The sequence below is a fragment of the Belonocnema kinseyi genome, chromosome 9 (genome assembly GCF_010883055.1).
Source record: "Belonocnema kinseyi isolate 2016_QV_RU_SX_M_011 chromosome 9, B_treatae_v1, whole genome shotgun sequence".
NCBI lineage: Eukaryota > Metazoa > Arthropoda > Insecta > Hymenoptera > Cynipidae > Belonocnema > Belonocnema kinseyi.
In genome coordinates, this window is record NC_046665.1 from 82,162,609 (window position 1) to 82,183,519 (window position 20,911).

General features: G+C 29.7%; 1 protein-coding gene across 1 annotated transcript in view; it reads right to left on the reverse strand.

Annotated features, from left to right (window-relative positions):
* LOC117180832 (pikachurin) overlaps positions 1–13,316 on the reverse strand; it is a 421,131-nt gene extending 407,815 nt beyond the window's left edge. The window contains exons 1-2 of the mRNA XM_033373361.1: positions 13,045–13,316; positions 6,438–6,761 (exon numbers count right to left, since the gene is read on the reverse strand). Of these exons, the coding sequence (XP_033229252.1) occupies positions 6,438–6,561 (124 nt within the window). The 5' untranslated portion in view covers positions 6,562–6,761; positions 13,045–13,316. The remainder of the gene's footprint in view (positions 1–6,437; positions 6,762–13,044) is intronic.
* Positions 13,317–20,911: the final 7,595 nt, after the last annotated feature.

A 20,911-nucleotide genomic window follows, 5' to 3' on the forward strand; every position in this document is an offset into this window, starting at 1 on the left:
TATTTAATTAATATTAACACTATGTCATATTCTAAATTTAATCTACAGCTAGCCAAAAGAGTCACTTAACATTAAAATATTTTGAATACAAGGCTTTACAAATTAACAATTTCAAACCAGTTCTTTTTATTTAAAAAATCCAAAACAATTAAAAATCCACTTCATGAAATTGTTAGATTACTGACCACAAAATTCAAAACATGTAATGTAAAAAATGTTATACTGTAAATAAATGTCAATTGGATTTTTTAAATATATTTTTAAAACAAAATAACATATGTAAATAATTTTCTTCATAGTTAACATTTTTTTAAATGAAAGAAAGAATGCTTTCGTTAGGTATGGAAATAAACTGTACACAGACGTGCAAGAGGAAGAAACTGAAACGAGACGCTTCTTTCGTTGTGTCTGACTGTATAAAACTTGCTCTACTGCCTGTCTGCTTCTTTCACTGCGCTTGTTCTACCGATTTTCTCTCTTTTCCTTCGAAAGGAATGAACCTAGGGAATTTGTATTAAATTCTCAAAAACCAGTATATCTTTAAAGTTTACTTTCATACTGCATATACTTCTCTTTAAATATCTAATGAAGCATCAATCATTTTTTACCAAGTATCTGGTCATAATTAAAGACTACTATTTTCGTTTTAAAAATTTTGTTTTATCCTCCATGAACTATTCTTGTCTTCACCTGATACGAACTAATGCGATAAAAACTGGTGGAAGTTCAGTAAATCCCGGCAATGTACCCGCATACAGAAGCAATAATTCATAACCTGTGGAGGTGACATTATAAAACTGGAGGAAAGCCACACATGTTTGATTCCAGGAATTGTAACCATCTAAAAACAGTGAAACATACGTATAAAAATTCTTGAGCAGTGCCCAAAGGCAATTTTTCCACACTTTTGCTCATGTACTCTTTGATAAAAAATTATTTTTCCGCACGGGTAAGGCTAATTGTCAATAGTAAATGGTCCAATCCAAGAAACATAAATTATCCATAAATTACCGACAAAATTTTTTTTTAGTTCTCATATAAAAAGTTCCTTCAATTTGTATTATTGCCGAAGCACTTCTAAAAAATGACACTCATAACATAAAAATGCATTTATTTATATTATGACAATTTAAAATAGACATTTGCACTAATTTATTAATCTGTTATCCATATTGAAGTTGCATTTGACTCTTCGTCCAGTACGATAAGACGCGGCTAAGTGCGACATTTTAAAATATTTTTCTCGATAAATTATAAGAAGAAATAAAACATAAACATACATTCTTCAAATATATAAATTCTTAAGTTTTTCTTTCCATTTGATAAAATCAAACAATTATTTGGCTACAATGCACCAGTTATTCCAATTCAAGGTGTGATCGTCGTTACTCATCAACTTTCAATAAAAAAAATCAGAAACCATCATTCTGTAGCAATGAATGTTAAAAGATCATGAATGATATATCTCTGTTGTCAATTTAAAGTATATTAAACTGATATAATTATTAAAATATAAAAAGTACATTCTTCATTTCAGTAAAGGGCTTTCTGTAATGACTTTTTACTTTGGGTGTATTTTCTTATTACTTTATCAATATAATTGTTTCTGTAATCGCTCTGTATTAGAATTTGTCGAAAGTTGTGTAGTTCCATTTTTCAGTTATCATCCGTTATGGAGACAGTTCTATATAAAAGGCAGTTGAAGACCGATTCTTTTTGAGATGGGTGGTGGTGGAAGAAGACATGTAGGTATCTGTTGTATGAGTGGGTTTTCGATAAGCTTCAAGTCCTAATGGTTTATGAGAACTTTTATAAACTAGTACGTCCAAGAAGTGCAATTTTCTGTTTTCTTCAATTTTAATGGTGAACTGGATATTAGTTCAAGAAACATCATTTTAACGAATTTCATGGGATTTTTTCATACTTCCGAGGATTCCAGTAATTTCCAAGGATTTCAAAGGACTTTAGTAAGTTATCCAATATCTCGAAGGATTTGACAGAACTTCAACTATTTCAAGGGATTTAAAGTAATATCATCAGATTGTATACAATTTTATAAGACTTTAAGGAATTGATTGATATTTTTATAAAAGTTTGAAGAATTCATTCACAAAAATTGAGGGATTTTAATGATTTTAAGAGATTTTTCAATATTCGAAGGAATTACAATAGATTCTAAGAAATTAACCAGATTTCGTAGGATTTTAAATGTTTAAGGGCATTTCAAACGATTCCAAGAAGTTTTCAGAAGTTTTACAAATTTTAAAGGGATTTCAAAAGATTTTAAATGATTGTGAATAATTAAGGGTGCTTTCAAGGATTCCAAAAGTGATTTTTAAAGATTTAAAATTCTTAAATAATGTTAAGGAATTTTTCATATTTGAGAAGATTCCAAGAAGTTTCAGAAAATTTTCAAAATTTTATAATATCTCGAAGGATTTTGAAAGAATTTCAACGAGCTTAATGGGATTTTAACAGATTTTCTAGGCTTTTAGTCATTTTAAAGGATTTTATAGACTCAAAGGTATTTTAATGAATTTTCCGGCATCTCTAACCATTATTATTGATATCCATTTTCTATATGATTTGTGTATATGTATTTATTACCTAAGCCATTGTGTTCTTTAAATATTTATTACTAGCTATTTAATAACTTTTTTAATATCCGAACCTCAAAAATCAATAATCGACACACCGAATTAACCTTACTAAAAAAATTATTTCTCTTCTTGCGAAAATACTCATCATTATATAAAAGTGTGTTCTGTATTGTCTAAATTAATTAAATTTATTTTATATTTTAATGAGTTACTAGTTTTTTCTTAATTTAAGATTTACATAGGTCTGGTTCACTCTAAGTATTACATCGTTCTTCCATTTTGAATAAAATATCTTTTAATAAATATAAGAAGAGTTTGACCAAGAATAATTATATTAATAGGTACTTTTCAACAAATGAAAAATTAGCACCCTCACATGAGGTCATCTTCGTTATAAGACAGTAACACATAAATTAGTATTCTTCTTTTTCTTAAAGCTTGTTCACAAGGTTTTGGTGATATCTATGCTTGCATTAGGTATAACTTTTATAAATCTAATTGTCTGAACAAAAATAACGCAGCAGTGAAAGTATATTTCGCGTGGATGGTTGAAAGTCCTGTTAATAAATTAAAATAATTTTTTACGGCATTTTCGATCTTAAAAAAAGGAACATATAGTATACTCGAAGAGGCGTCACATGATTTGCTGGATAGCGGTGATCAGATACGCATTTCGAATGAATGACAGAACTTTAATCGCAGTGGGATGACACGTGGTGGCAAAATTGAGGCTGAAGTTAGAGCTCAGAGTGATATAATATAGTTTAATCCCCAGAGTGAAACTGTTAACTTATAAACGCGGTTTACGAAGCATCTAGTGACTAATCAACTGAGACGTAATCACATTTTGATGCAATTCAACATTTACACAAAAATGGACTTGGTGTTTGAAAAAATACTTATTGAAAACAGCACAGATGTGGAAATTTTTAATTCCCAGGCGAAAAAGGTGTACATAGTTGGAAATATTATGTATTATCAATATGTTACTAACGAGTGCTTACTGCAGTACCTAATACATTAAAAAAAAGTTATGTTACTTAATTGTTCATTTTCACAGTATTACTTGTAATGTACCTAATAATATTAGTTGTGCCTAGTAATATTAGTGCTAATATTAAATGTTGTAATCATAAATTCACCAAGTGATAAGAAATGGAAAAATAAATAAGGGGTCATCCACTAACTAAGTAAGGTAATTTTCTGAAGTGTTCACCCCCCTATGCAAGATATCTTGAATTAGCTTTCGATAACAAAATTGAAATAATTCACTCAGTGGAGATATCTTTCAACGACCGTGAAAATGGAAATCAACACGATGGATCTAAGTTAACTCATGAAATCAAAGAAATTCTTTAACACCTTTTCAGACTATATGGAGTTATCAATCAACCAATTTTAAACTTAAATTTTTTCTGAAAAAGATCTTCTACTTCGATAAGCTTGGAATCAAACCATAGATCTAGTTATGCATATCGATCTTTTTTGGACAGAATCGAGTTTTGCATGAAATATGAACAGCTGGAACTAAAATATAATGGAGATCAAGAATTGATGATAAAAAAAGTCGATCGAGACAAGGCGATCATCTGGACTTTGTGATCGGTCCTCTCGATGTAAGTGTCGTGTTCGAGGTTTTAATTTTATCTGACGAGATTTAAAAAAAAAATTAAATGCTCGTTATGCATCTCTACACAGGTCTATCAATTGCCTTTCAAGTGTTCTTACCATTAAGCTACTCGAGAGATCGAAAGAAGTAAAATTTTATAATTTCTTCAGGGCCTAAAATGTTGCTCGTTCCAACATAATTTGTTTGGCCGGAATTTAAAAGTGTTTAATCCAAATTAAAAAATTTTCTTTAGAAATCCTTTAATTTATTTTCTAAGTGAAATTTCCAGTTTTCTTACCTAATATTTTAAGAATATAAAAACAAACTTCTATGTCTATTTGAATTATTATTTGTCTGCATAAAAGTTATCAAATGCCTATTTATTAGTGCAGGCTTCACAGTCTTTCTCCTTTTCATCGTGTTCCACTTAAATAAGAACTGAATTAATAGAACCTAATAGGAAAATGCAACTATTTAAAGTTCCATGTTAATTCATTCTGGCTAAAAATTTTACTATTGAATTGCTGATTCCGATATTATACGGTTTGGGAAAAATTTAATTTTTGGTATGAAATTTATTAATACAAAAATTAAACTGTTTTCATCAACATTGATCTTTTTGGCTTGAAAATTCAACAATTTGATTGACTTTTTTATTTATTTGTTTTAAAACTCATCTTTTTACTGAAATTTCATATTCTTGATTAAAAATTCGACTGTCGGTTTGAAAATAATTTCAAATTGCATTTTTGATAAAAATTTTAATTTTTTTAAAGCTATATAAAATAATTATAACAACGTTTTGAATTTTCTTGAAAAATCGAAAATTCAAATTTTGATTGCACAAAAAATAATCAAAAATTTAATTTTGTAGTCAACCTATGCATATCTCTCACAATTTTTTTCAAATCTTTTGTGATAATATGCCTAGTTTTTTTATATGTAAAAAACTACATTAAAAATAAAGAAATTGATTTTTGGACAAACGACACAAGGTACAACAAAAAGTTGTGTGCCGAAAACAGAGCTACAAATTTGTTAACAATCATTTTTTGACAGGATGCGTAGTTTTGGTTTAAATCATGAAAAATGACATTTAAAATAAACAAGTCGAATGTTTTGATAAAAGAAACAAGGTACAATAAAACGTTTATTAAAAAAAATTGTTTTTACATTGGATATTGAAATTTGCTTTTAAACATGTTTCCTCATGCGACAAGATATGAGAATGTGTTCGTCAAAGCCGAAGGAGCTTTAACAGAAGAGAATTCCCAGTAAATAAATTTTACTTCTCAATGGTTTGACTTTTAATTTTAATATTCGTATGCACAAATGTGAGGGAAGTGCAATGCCCGAGCACGTGGCGCGAGGAAACACATTATCGAGCGCAACCAAACTTATTAACTATTACATTGTTTAGTATTTATCTTTTTTTGTTTAAAATTAAAATACTTGAGTGAACTAATTGGTTAATTCATAATAAAAAGTAAGATTTTACTACCCCTTGCCCCACCTGCCGAGCTCTAATCGTCAAGCGTTATTTTTTAATGCCCTCTAAATAAATTTACGAAAAAAATTTATTTGATTAAAATTTATTTGGCTAAAATTATGTTATATGTGTACGTACTTCAATAATTCAACAAAAAAAACTTCACATAATTTACACACGGCTTCTTAGCCGTTTAATGCATTTTAATGAGACTGAATAAAATTTTACTGAAATCTGAATTAAAATTTAATTTTGTTCTTGCTTACAATTAATTATTTTAAAAATAGCACTAAAATTATATACAACATTTACAAACAATTTTAATAATCAAATTCTTTTTAAAAAAAGAACGATCGAAAACGATATTCAAACCATTTTGTGATATTCGCAAGTTACATCTAGAAAAATCTGTTCCAGCAAAGCATGGTTGGCTTGCTTGGAATACTGATTGGCTGTTCACTGCTTTCGCTCTTCCGCCCAATCAGCAATGACCCATTTATCCGTGAAAAATAGAAAAATCATACTTTTTAAAGATTGAAAAAATAATTTAACAGATATAGAAAGACTTTTATTCAGTAAGCACATTCTTTTTTAATAATTATTTTTATTTCACAAGTAAAAAAATATTTAAAAATATGTAACTACCTCATGACAATTTTTGATTTTTTTTTCTCTCTAATTCCCCTAAGAAAACGAGGAAACAAACATGAATGTTTTTAACGTTTTGTCATCGACTTACCTTGAAAGGCAGCTTCGAAGGTTGTTTTCTCTTCAATAGGATTTTGGGCAAACGTTGCTATAGTCATACATCCCAGGATTAGGAAGAGCCAACAGCGGGAGGGTCCGGACATCGTACCTCCCATAACATGTACTCGCTCTGCTCACGTACTTTAAGCGATTTGATTCGCTCTCCTGTTCATCGAACAAGAGGAAACCAAAGGCTGTTTAAGCCAGCACAGACTTCCCTAAGTTCGTCGTCCTTTTCAGATAAAACACTCAATTTTCCGATTTTCTGACGCACTTTTTAAGATCCAACAACTTGAAGCACTTTTCGACGAATCACCTGTAATCGATAACACACCCTTCAGAAGATTCTAATCGCAAGTAATTCTGGTCCTCTTCGATAAGGAGGGAGTTACGCTTTCTATATCGAAAATTAAAAGGCTACAAATTGACGATTCGTTATCAATTAAAAAAATTTTCTCCCGAGATGGTATTGACCCCGAAATCATCGACAATTTCAAGCGCATATCACCTAACAGTCATAAAACGCCTTAAAATATCTCAATATTTTGTGTTGTGAGCGCGGCTTGCGCGACTATTTTTTCATAAAGCTTCCATTCTTTGAAAAAATATTGGCAACGATTACAGTTCATGGAACCATGGTTTCATGAGGTACTTTTAGAATTTTTCATCCATCAGCGTTATTCTGAGTGATACTGAAAAGTTATCTGATGCAACATCAACTGCAGAGGAGTACTTGCAGCATTTTTTAAAATTACAAGCTAAAAATAGTATTTATCTTGAAAAACTTCTATTACATTTTTGTGGTATACTAAAAGGTGCGAATATTCTGGTCATTCTGGTGAAAGAAAATATTGGCTTTGATAGATCTTAAAACTAATATTGGTCCTAAATAAAGTTGATTTAGAAAGAAACTAACGTAATTATTTCTGAGATTTAGAAATAATTTATTGAAAAAAGAAATGAAATACAATACACTCGATAAAATTGATCATTTTAAAGGTTTCAAATTAGGGAAATTTTCAACAAATACTTTAAATTTCAAATTCTTCGATAAGAAAGTCTCCGAAATAACGCATTTGAACTAAGAGCGTTCAGAGTTGCAAACTGAAGTATTTAGGAATTGCCCCATATAAAAGTAAAAAAACTTTTAACATAAAATGGTATGTTATACCATTATAAATTGGAAATCGAGAACGTTAACAATTGAAATTTTTGAATTGAACACTGTCCCAAGTTTAAAATCCAGTCATTTTTACATAATTACTAGTGTGGCCCGAAAAATTAATTTCTTTATTTGCGAAGATTTGATCCCCTCATTTTGTGCCATTTAGTGAAAAAATCTAATTTAAAAAAATTTAAACAAATCTTCAGAAGCAGGGCACGAACCTCAAAGTATCCCAATGCGGTAAAAATTCAATTAATCCATTAATTTGAAGAGAATCGTAAAAGATTCACAGAGGTGAGATAAAACCATCGTGTGAACAACACGAAGGCTACAAATTCCATTTTATAATTGAATTCATCCTGGAATGCCCCACAATTCACTTTTTAAGACAATATACTGAATTTCATAAATTATAAATAAAAATCTTAAGCGTAAATCATATAATAATTTGTGATAGACAAGTGTGGAAAATAATTCCCTTAAAATATAAATGTTTCTCCTTTAATAATTCATAAAAAATTTACATTTTTTATTTCATTATGTATAATATATGAGTATATTAATTTAAAAACTTTTGAAGAAAAAAAATGTTATGATTTATGAATTATTAAGGGTGAAAAGGAGAAGAATTTTTATTTAAATGGCATATTGCCCACATGATTATCGAAAATTGTTATTTAGCCTACGCCTAAACTTTTAATTTTAATTTCATAAAGTTCAGAAAATACACTTAACAATTTTGTTAAACTTTAATAAGGGGTGAGTTTTGGCGAATTTTACGGTGAATTTATTAAATAAAATCTATAGCTATTTTGTTGTTCATGCAACAGTTTTACATCACCTATGTAAAGCTTTTATGCTTATATTTAAAATTAACGGATTTATTAACTAAACATTTGTTTTAAAATGTAGAAAAACACGTCTTCAATCATTGCTGTTCGTTGAGTTGACGAATGCGGAATTTTTACAATAACATAAATTATTTGTTCAAAAATTATGCCTTGTACTAATTAAACTTTCATTTCTAGGAAATGAAATTCTTTTCGCGTGAAAAGAGAGTTTCATACTTCCGTAATAAGATTTACCAACCCAGAGGACTTCTTTATTATTATAAGTCCGCAATATTAATAAAAAATGTCAAGGATATTCTTTCACAACTATAAAATTAATTAAACCTCTAATGCTATTTTCGGAATGCCTCTGATTTCTAATGAATTTCTAAGGTTCACATTCTTGGTACTTAACACGTCACTTCGGTCAGATGGCTTTCACAGCACCTCCTGCTAGTACCAACGTTATTCTGTCTACTCAACAAGCTCGTAAAATCTTAGCAAGATCGAGGCAAATATATACATAGGAAGATGAATGGATTTCCAGGAGTATATCTCTTTCAATTAAACTTCCTTAACGAAACGAGCTTCCACTTGTCTGAAAACAACGGCTAGGACGAGAAAGAAAAATAGACGAAAAGATGAAAATTACTTGCAGTCTAGAAATCTCTGCGATTTTAAAACTGAATTATTCTCCACTGAACGAGAAATGAAAGACGTCTCTCGACACGTTGACCGATACATCATCGCTGCTACGCAATTTTTTGTACTTCCTGTCTCGTGTAAAAATTTAATGATATGGGTGAAACGAATACATATATTTTTTTAAATGAAAATCTTTTTAATTTTTAGGCAAGGTACAGCCTTCTAAATAAGTATTCTTCCACATTATTTTTGTTTTGTTTTACTTAATCTTTTAAGGATCACACGTGTTACTATCACTTCTTTTTCTAACTTACAAGCAGATTTAGCTACGAAAATGTAAAAAATTTAAAAAGTTCAGCCCCCTGATTTTCTAAATAAAAAAATAAGACCACCTGAGGGTCATTTTCTTTCAAATATATATTGAGTATATATATATAGATTGACATAGTGAGCTAAAAAGCTCAATCTAATATTGACAATTTTGAAGATTCAAATTCAACATCTGACAAAATCTAGTAAAATAATTGTCAGAAATTGAAAAATACGCAAAATAAACGCTGAAGTCTTCTCCTTAAAATAAGCCTAAGAAACTGCAAAAATATTGACTGGATCTCAAATTATTATAAAAAATACAGTCATGCAAATGACGAAAATCGATAGTGCAAATTGCGATTTGCAATGTATCAAATTAAAAATTTTCATATTCGAATATTTAATTATAAAAAAAATTAAGGTTTTATATTGTTCAATATCAAACGCTTAATTTTATTATTTTTTTAATTCGGGGTTGGTTATGAAAATTTGTTCATAATTTTGGCTAGTTGTCCAAACATTTCAGGATGGCCAATCAATTACTTTTTTATTCTTACCACATTTTTCGGGACGACGAGACACAATAAATATTAAAAACTTGCTTCAAATTGTTCAACCTTAAAATCTTTAATTTTATAGTTTTCTATATTTTTCGCTAACAAATTTAGATTTTTCAACTTCAAAATCTGCAATGTACAATAATTAGGGAATCTTAAAATTTGCATTTAATCTATTATAAAAAAGTGTTTGAGGAATTGTTTAAGTTTCTTTTAATTTTTTTATTAACAAAAGGCGATTTTTTTAAGTTAATACTTCAAGAACGACAATAATTGGGTGTAATCAAACCTCAATTTTAAAGAATTGCATTTCTAAAAGAGAGCTATGACTCTATAAAAAATAGTTTCTTTTTTAATGTTGGACGTGCCTGGGTCGCAAGCGCAACAATTACCATTTCCCTCCAGAGACGATGAATTGTCAGAAAAATACAGGCGCTGATGAATAGTTTGACGCCCTACAAATAAACGCAGAATAACGTTTTTCCGCTTCATTCTTTACTCGCCCACCAATAAAATCCAGTTTTAATAAATACATCACGAAAAAGGACAGTTTTTTTACTGAAGTGACGATTTATTTATGATTTGAAAGAATTTACTTGAAATAAAAGTGAGAAATACTGCATAATAATCATTATTTAATAATCAAGTGATTTGCTTATCGTTTTATTAGAAAATTTCTCTTTAGATGGTATAATTCCCACATTCTGAGATAATTGTATTTCCTCAATTGCCGTAAGTACTCTCGATATTTGTATCAGCAATTTAAAATTAATTTGAAACTATCCGGTCAGTTCTTATTTCATTAAAAATTATTCAACTCTCAGCGCTCTTAATTTCAAAATTAAAATTTTATTTACATCAATGTTTAAATATAAAATTAAGGTTTCTTCTAAAGTTTTTTGATCGATTTTAATTAATTTGCTTCTCCTGGTAAACAGAATGTGTTATTTCGATTATGAATCCTGAGCTAAAAGGATCAGCAATTTCTCTCTTGTTTGCATTATCAAGCTGATATAATTACTGTCGGAGGTTATATGATGTAGCCCCCCCCCCCCCCCCCCCCCCCCCCCCCCCCCCAGGCTAGAATCGATCCTTTTGGCTCTTGTCGGAGCTTTCTACCGTCTTTGGTGATGCAAACGGGTAAATCCAGAAACGTTCCTCACTCAATTTGTCAAGATTTCCACAGATTTTCAAGAGCGAGATCAATAGTAATTGGTTTTATGGATCTGTATATTTATCAACGAAATTGTAGATATAACTAACTGACTTTTAATTCAGGACGGATAATCCTATTTCTCTTTCATGCTCCTTTCTAAGGCTTTAAAAATGAGTTTCCTCATTTTTCAGATTTTTAAGAAACTTTTTTATTTTTAATAAATAAAAAATGAGGAAAGAAATATGAAAAACGGTTTTAATTTTAAAGCAGGCAAGATTTTAAACTCAAGCTAGAGTAACTGTAGTAGCCTTTGAATTTGAGAGATACAGGTTTCCTGGATACCTAAGTTGAAACAGCTCAAGTTTGAAGAATGAAAATTTAATAAAGGATAACAGATAAAAACTAGTTCGGTTTTAATCTTAAAAATTTGAAGACCTTTTAATTTAAAAACTTGAAAAAAAATCCTTGAAATTCGAGACATTAAAGATAGAAATATCTTTGATTTTGAAAGCATACAAATATGAAAAATTTTTAGATTCAAAATGTTAGATAAAACTTGCAAACACCAAAATTAAGGAACTGAAATTATTTCAAGATTGAATTTAAGTAAATGAGCATTTGAAACGTGGGTTAATATTTTTTGGGTGCAATTGTAAAATAGGTGCTATACCTGTTTTTTGACTGGAAAAATAGTTTTTTCCGACAACAAACTATTATAATCCAACTAAACGATAAATGAAGCGATCTGAACAGACAGAAATATAAAATTATTGTTACTTCTGTTATTATGACGTTTTAAATATGGGTACGTCATGATATCGAAATGTCATATTGAACTCACCTTTTAGGTAAGTTTAAACATTAATACAGCTAAAAACAACCCTTCGACATGTCACAAAAATGTTTGTCGAAACCTTACCCTTTTCCAACGTCTCGTGGAGGGCGGGAAGGCACCCCTATGACTAGTCAACAAAATAATGTTGGTCAAATCCCTACCCATTTCGAACTCGTTAAATACGATCATTACTATATATCGTGACAGACCCATATTTGAGACATCATACTAACAAAAGTAACAACAATTTGAAACTTTTGCCTAGTCAAAGCACTTCATTTATTGTTTAATTCAAGATTCTAATAGTTTGTGCCAAACAAAGTTTTTTTCCAGCCAAAACAGAAGTGACAGTTGACGCCCCTATTCTGCAATGTAACCATTTTTTTAAATAAAAAAATCAATTCCAAGATCTTTTAAAGTTATTTTATAATTTACCAAGACGTCAGTAATCCTAAAATGTTTTTGCCTATTTTCCGTTGTAAAAATGTAAAGGAATGAAAACAATTGATAAAAAACGAACATAACTCGTGCTAATTTGTGCACTGCTGGAAATATTAAACAAGTTTAAACAATTTCTAGGTTCACTTGGTTATCATATTTTGATAGAAAAATTAGATTGAATATCATAAAGAAGTCCTGGTAATAATTCCGTCCAAATTTCTAAAAGTTAGCTTGAAACAAAATTTTAACTTACTCAAAATAATCTTCGTCATTTTTAGCAAGTTTAAATAATTACCCGTTAAATCTTTCAAAAGTATAGTTGCCACCGTAATAAAATCTCCACTAGATTGCAAAACAAAGAACGAACCTTGGAATCTAAATGCTTTAGACTCGCATTAAAATAATGAACAGACACAACCCTGATTCATTTTTCGCTACAAGAACAAGTGAAGGCAAAAAAAATGTTCAGCTTGATTTTTATTTCATTCCCGATGGGAAAAAAACAAGAATTTTATATCGTAGGAGGTATCCATCGAAGCGCAAAATAAAAAATGTTCCCTTGTTCTAGCGAAGGTGGCGAAAAACAAAGGACAAAAAAAGCTTATCGGCGTTACTCCCCCGTTTATCGATCATCATCGATAATGCATTGGCCTCTCACCGTAAACGAAAATGTCGGTACAGTTAGGCGAGCGACACAATTCGCCGGGCTTACGCGACCCCGGGAATCATCCAAATCGTAACCTTTGAAAACTAGTCGTAACTCACGCAACGGAATTCTTGATTCAACACTAGATATCCTTTTCTTCGAAAAAACGGGACATCAAAACAGGGTCATATGCGAATTCACTGATAAATAAACAATAAACAATCGGAAGTCGAAAAAGTGTGCACGTTCGAGTCGCGAGATCGACGCCGGATTTGCGATACCGTGTCATAAGAGCCGGCCGGACCGGTGGTTTTAATCGAACTGCGGCTCAGAAGCGACGGTGGCGGCGCCGAGGGATGAGAGCGAAACATGACGAACTAATCCGAGGGTAGACACGTGCGCGCGCATTTTGGGCTGGTGGGGATAGTGGGAGGACGTGGGTGGAAGTGGGTTTCGGTTAAAGGGGAAAATACGCGAGTGTGAATGCGGAAGGGGGACGAGGAAGGAGTGGAGGGAACAGGGGTGAGAAACAGAGAAAGAGATAGAGAAAATAGAAAGAGAGGGCTGTAAATAGGGCACTACTTAGTGACACAAGAGACGTAAGTTGCCCGAAAAATGTCCCTTTGTATGGAGAGAAAACTGTCGCGATTAAGGTCGAAGTGTAGAAGCTTGCTGAGATTTCATTGTTAAGTAGTCAAATGGATATTTAGTGCTTGTGCGAATTGAGATGATCTGTAATTCATTTAATTAAGAGATCTCAGTACAGATTTTTATTTTATTTTGTTTTTATTTGTGATTTAAATAGTTTATATTAAGCAATAAATATTGGATACTTTACTGGTACATAATTTAGTTACAACTGATTTTAGAGTTAATATAACAATAATTGAAAACTGAATTGATAATACTAATAAATAAAATAACAATTCGAGAACTGAAACGATAACGCTGTTATGCATTTTTTGCATAACACTGTTACATGTGGCTGATGAAACACTATTGGATATCGGTTACATATCCAGTGTGGAAATAACCCTATTTGGCCCTATTACACGTCGGGCACTAATCGGGGCCTAGTCGGGTTATTAATTTTGACAAAGTAACCAGTCGGGGACTAATCAGGGACTAGTTGGGCTTTTTGTTGTCAAAATTTCAGTTGGGGTCTGGTCGGTGGTTGGTCAAGGGCTAATCCGTCCTTTTTGTTCACTAATTATTTGTTTAATTCTAAAACACTAAGAATTTATTTAACAATAATTTTACACCGTTTTTTGGAGAACAGATCTATTAATGTTAAATTCAACTCAAATATACCTAATAAATAATTATTAAGTTAATAATTTTGTACAAAAATCAACTTTTTATAAAAACAACGATCAAAATCTTTAAAAAGACGTAATCTTATTTTTTTGTAGTATTTTTTAGAAAATTGCGAATTTCTAGGAACATTTATAAATACCTTTGTATGGAATTTAAAAAAAAATTCATATTGGAAAACCTACATATAGATGTAGGTGAAAAGTCTGCCAAAAGTCATAAGACTCTAAATTTGTACAGATGCATATTTTTAAATTGATCTGAAAGGTTTGCCATATGTAAATAAAGTTTAATCCTTCATGTAGTTGAAATTGGAAAGACAAAAAGGTTTTGATTAATCAGTGACGAGCATTATCCTAGTAGTAAACTATTAAGCACGGTACAGTTCAGATTTCGCTACCACCTTCATTTAAGTCATGCGGTTCTGTACTGGTAGCTTTCAAGAAAATCCGCAAGGGTGCGACGTGCCGCCTCTCGCGCAACAGAAATGACGCGTCGAGTGTTTAAGACAGCAGTCCTCACGTAACCATTGCTGCCTTCCCGCTGAAGTTTTTGTTATTTAAAAAAATATTCTACAAATTTTGTGGAATTTTAGTTACATAAATTTATGTATTTTTAAGCGTAGGATATGTTCCCCATTAAATCATGGGTAAATTTGAACACTTTTAAATTTTTCAAAAAAGTTTATGGAGATTTCCGTAAATAATAAGTATTTTGACAAACTTTTAGGGGTGTTCCACAAATTTTGGGGAGTTTGGTTAATATTCCACGCGGCGGATGCATTATTATATGACCCCTACTAGTACCCGATCAGGCCCCGACTAGGATAAGTCGGGTCATCTGAGTAGCCCCCGACTAATCTACCGTGACTCTACTGGTCGGGTGCTAGTCAGATGACCCGACTAGCCCCCGACTTTAAGTGAGGTCGAATGGTCGGGAACCAGACTAGTTTCCCATTTGAATTTCTACGCGGGATATGTTAGAGAACTAGCATTTCGCATGGAAAAGCTGTTATCCCTACTGAAAACTCCTCTATAGGTTGGTATATAGGATCCTACATAAGAACCTATCTGTGCCACCTATAGGAAATGGCATAGGATAATTTTCCATAACCATATATGTGAAACTAAATAAAAATACGAACGAATACGAATGAAATTTTATATTGTACTCAATTTTTATAAAAGCGAAAAAAGCTTATTTTCAACAAATTTTGTATGTGATTTTTTTGTAATTGCAAAAATGTATGACCAGATAAATGTTCCTTAGTGCTTTTACTTAAGGTTTCCTAATATTTCAATTGGTATTTCATTTGGTGAGAACCTATGTTACGCGAAAAAAAATATGAAAAAAAATTGAGGTTACCTTTACATGGCCTTAAGACATTGAAACTGGACCATTGGAATTAGCGCATTTTCCACTACGAATACACGGGGAAAAACTGCATTAAATCAAGTAGGGTAATTTACTTGGCTGATTTTACTTGAAAGAAGCAAGTATTTTCTTTTTACAAGGGATCGATTTTCTTGATTCAAGAAAATAATAGAATCAGGACAACTATTTGAATCAAGAATATATTTATTCTAAGCATGAAAATATTGAGTTTATTTGTTCCATTATACTTATTTGCGTGAAGTTTAATAATATATTGAATTAAGAATATTATAATCTCATGATAAGTAACTAAAACTGTAACAAAATGTTTCTTGGTTCAAGTCAATTCATATACTTATTTTGACTACTATTTTAATTGAAACAGTGTTCATGCTCTTTAGACGAGAAAATGAATGTATTCAGCGAAGAAAAAATTTCTCTTAGAATAATGCTTGAATATTTTCCTTCAAATAATTATTAATTTGAAACGAATGTCAGATTTACTTCGAAAATACCTATATTATCAAGATAGAATTACATTAGTTTTTTCAACATAAGAACTATAAACTTGATACAATAGACATCGCGCACATACTCTTCGCCGCTAACAATTATATTCAAATCCGATAATATTTATAACATTCAAAACATTATTTCGTCTGTAAGTTTTTGGTGGTAAGAATTTAATTTTTTTTAATAGTTTTGAAAAAAGTATTTTTAATTTTGACATAATTAGGTAAGACTCAAACGTCATTTTATTCCTAAAATTATTAAAAGGTTATAAATGTACTGCATCTCTCTTTTTAGCTGATTATTTGTATGTATTAGTCTACTTACAATTAAACTATTTCGAATTTTTTTACCATGAAACATTTTTGTGAATCGGAAAATGACTGGGCATTTTTTTCCTCGATTAAAACGGCTACCCTGAAATTATTTTTGTGTAATGTTCAAGGTAACAAAAAATCATCCGAACTTAAAAATAATAATAAATATTCCTGCTAAATACAGGAATTCTTTTTTCAATAAAGAAATATTACTTTTTTGGACTCGACTAGATTAAAACTGATTTTTAAAAAGTAAAAAATTTTGTTATGTGAACCTTATTTAATTTAAATTAGAGTTGTAAGACATAGTTGAATTTTTTTTATACACAATTTTCGTGTTCGATAATAGCAGTTTGAAAATCACAAAAATAGAAAAATTCATGAAAGTTATAAGTACAAAAAAAATTAGTTTTGAAAATATAAAAGGATCATGTGTTATTCTAATTTAAACTAAATAAGTTTTAGGCGTCAGATTTTTTACCTTTAGAAAAAAATTTTAATCTAGCTGAATTCAAAAAATTTATTTTTCCTTTATAAAAAAAAATCTTTTATTAGGCAGGAATTTTTTTATAATTTTCAATTTTATATTCTTACTTGCTATCTGAAATAGTTAATATCTTATTTTATATTTTTATATTATTAATTGACAAAATTAACAAAATTAAGTTTTTCAGTCAATGAATTCAATTATCATATAGAGAATTTCATTTCAACATGTCATTAATTATAGAAAATTTAATGGGAATATTATTAGTATGTATATTTATAAAAACTTAATAAAATAAATTTTTTCATTCAAAGAATTCATTAATTATAGAAAATAAAATGGTTAACTATTATTGTTTAACATCTTGATAATCACCCATATACTTACATAATTCTTGTTTATTATGTAAATAATAAGAAATGAATATATGACAACATAAAACAAAGTTATAAGCTTTAAAAAATGCTTAAAAATACAATTATTACATTTTCTTGATCATTCAAAAAAAATTTATGCGTTTTTAAAGAAAAATATTTAGGGAAAAAGAATTTAATAACATTTTTAAACAGTTTATTAAGAATACATTTCATTTTAAAAAGAACAATTAAAAATTTTTAAATTTCCAATTAAAATAATCAGAAATGGTTTCTTGGAAATAAACTATGTTCTGCATTTGAATACATCTCTATATGAAGCAAAACAATAAAGTTTTAGAATAATAAAACGCGATATTCTATTCAAGAATACATTTTCTCAGATTAAGAAAATGTACGCTTGACGGAGTAAAATGAGACAATTCAATTTTGCGGTTTAACCCAGGTTCCAACGCCTTTAAAAGGGTTTATGCAACATTGCAGGGCATTAGAAAGAATTTAAAGGATTTTCTTAATTTACATGAAAATTGAAAGAACTTGAATAATTTTTAGAACTTTTAAGGAATTTAAGGAGTGGCGGAAAATTTTCTGGAATTTGAAATAATTGCATGCTTTAAAAAGTACTCCAAGGGTTAAAAATAATATATAGGCTTGTAAAGGGTTGCAGGCTAATGTAAATTATGGAATTAAATGTACATATTCACAGGAATACAAATAATTTCGGTATTTCAAGGGTTTATAAAGAATCTCTTTATTTTCAGATAATTCATAAATATTCGAAAATTAAAAGTTATTTAAACTAATCAAATTTATAATCATTATTAAAGTAGCAATTGAAAAGTATGTGTGTAAAAAAAATATTTTTAAGTCCATCTTTTCAGAGATTGCAAGCGGTTTTACATGATTTTAAGGTGTTGTCATATTTTCCAAGGATTTCTGTATATTCTAATTAGTTGTTTGTGGATTGCAAGAAATAAAAATAATAAAACTTTCCTAAAGCCGTTCAAAAAACCTTAAATATTAAATTGATTATGTTCATTAATTACGTAAGACTTTTTCAGGACGAAAGTAGTCCGGAAAATCTTACGAATTATTGCTTGGGAGAAAGGAGGAGTTTCACACAGAATTTCTTACATAAGTTTTCTCTTTCCAATAATTTTTTGACATGTTAATTGCTAAATTTTTGCGGTTAAAATTCTGTAAATGCTATTAAAATTTTGTAAATCCAAATTTACGAAATTTAAATTAGACCAAAATCCAAATTAAAAATCCCATTTAATGTCCAATAATCAAATTGATGCAAAATCCTGTTAAACAAAATAAGAATCCAATGACCAAATTTGGACCACAACGAATAAACGAAAACCAAAAAAACCCTAGTGTAATCTGAAAAAAAACCCAAAAAAAAAAAAAATAAAATAAAATTTTCAGAAAAAAATAAGAAAGAGGAAAGAAAAATGAGAAGGCAGCCAACCACATCCTCTTTCTTCTCTTTTTCTTTCTTTCGTCTTTTTTATTTTTATGACCATCAAATTACAATAAAATAAAAATAAAAAACATAAATAAATTTGCATTACCAACGTTTCGGTACTCGTACCCATGAGCAGGTGCTCTCTCTTTTTTATTTTTTCCGAAAATTTTATTTTATTTTTTTGTTGTTTTTTTTGTTTTTTTGAATTTTTTTTCAGATTACAATAGGGTTTTTTTTTGGTTTTCGTTTATTCGTTGTGGTCCAAATTTGGTCGTTGAATTCTTGTTTTGTTTAACAGGATTTTGCATCAATTTTGTAAATCCATTCGAATTGATTAAATCATATAAAAATTCCTTGAAACAATTGGGATTTCATTCATATCGTACATAATCTCTCAAAAGCCATCTAAAGTGATTACTTTCCCTGGAAATCTCTTGAATCTCTTGCAACCCTTGAAAAACTTTAAAATGCATGGAAATCCCTTAAAATCTCTAAAAATGAATTAAACTAGTTGAAATTCCGTGATATATCGTAATTCGTAAAAATACTTTGGTATCACATTAAATCCTTTGAAATTCTTTGAACTCCCATGACTTATTTTAATCTATTAAAATCTTCTAACCCCCTTAAAATATGTGGAAATCTCTTCAAAGCTCGAAAAGTCAGTTAAAAGCCTTCATATTCTGTGAAATATTTTGAAATCTTACGACATACCTTGAAATATTTTACATCCCTTTAAATTTCGTTGAAATCTTTCTTTAAAATAGATTGAAATTCATTAAAATCTTTTTAAATCCAATAAGATTCCTCGAAATCCCTTGATTTATTTATAATATTCCGAAATCCTCACTAATTTCGTTTAATTATTTTAAATGACGCATGAAATCCATTAAAATCCTTTCAAATTCCGTGACTTACTTTCATCTATTAAGAAAACTCTTAAAATCCTTCGAAATCTAAGGAAACTTTTTATTTCATTCAAATATTTTAAATTCCATCGAAATTCTTGGCTGGTATCTCTTAAAATCCTCTGAAATCCAGTAAGATCTCTTGAAATCTTATTAAACTTCTTGAGCAATTGTAATTTCCTTAGCTATTTCTTGAAACTTTCTTCAAACTATTGAAATTTTGAAATATTTTGAAGTACTACCCTAAAACTTTTGTGATCCTTAATCTTTGGAAATTCCATAAGATCGCATGAAATCCCCAGAATACTTTGTAAATGTCGTTAAATTCCGTAAAAATGTTGTAATGGTTCAAAATAGTTTTAAGTCTTTCGAAATACCTTAAAATCCCTTGAAATCTGTCAAATCTGTTCAGATCCCTTAAAATCTCGTTTATGATCAAAATAATTGATATATTTTTTATATTTTGTGTAAAAAAATAGAAAATCGTACGTTAGGAGGTCGGACGTATTTCTGTAGAATAGAAGTTCTCAACCATACTGCTTCCGTCCCAAGAGTTTTCCAGTTCAGAAACCGCACCATTTCGTCAACTTAAAAAAATTACTTTAGGTCTCTATCCAATATCTCCGCCCTGAGACTTGTTCGTTCAGTGTGAAAAGTATAACAAATTTTTCGTGGTACTCGGAAATTTCATTTTCATCAGCCCTCCGTAAAACACTAACATAAATATAATCTAAATTATTGTTTTTCAAATTTTTCCGCCCGACAAAAATACTAAAAAAGGCACATTAATCAGAATTTACATATTTTCCACAGATTTACAACAACGAACTTTTGAATATCACAAGTACGTTTCGTTGAACATCACAAATTGCCGACCATCTCATATCAATTTCGTTTCCACCTTTTTGTTTTTAAACCAAAAAAGATAGGTCAAACCGAAGATATCGTCTTTGGTTAAAAAATCAGAAGAAGGAAAACAAATTTATATACCGATATTCCTTAAGGAAAATAAAACGTTACGTGATGCTATATTTGCTTCTGAAATCGAAAACCGATTTTAGAACGTGTGCAGAAAAGTGTGGAATGTGGAATGTGCATATACTATTTACTTTGTTAGAACTAAA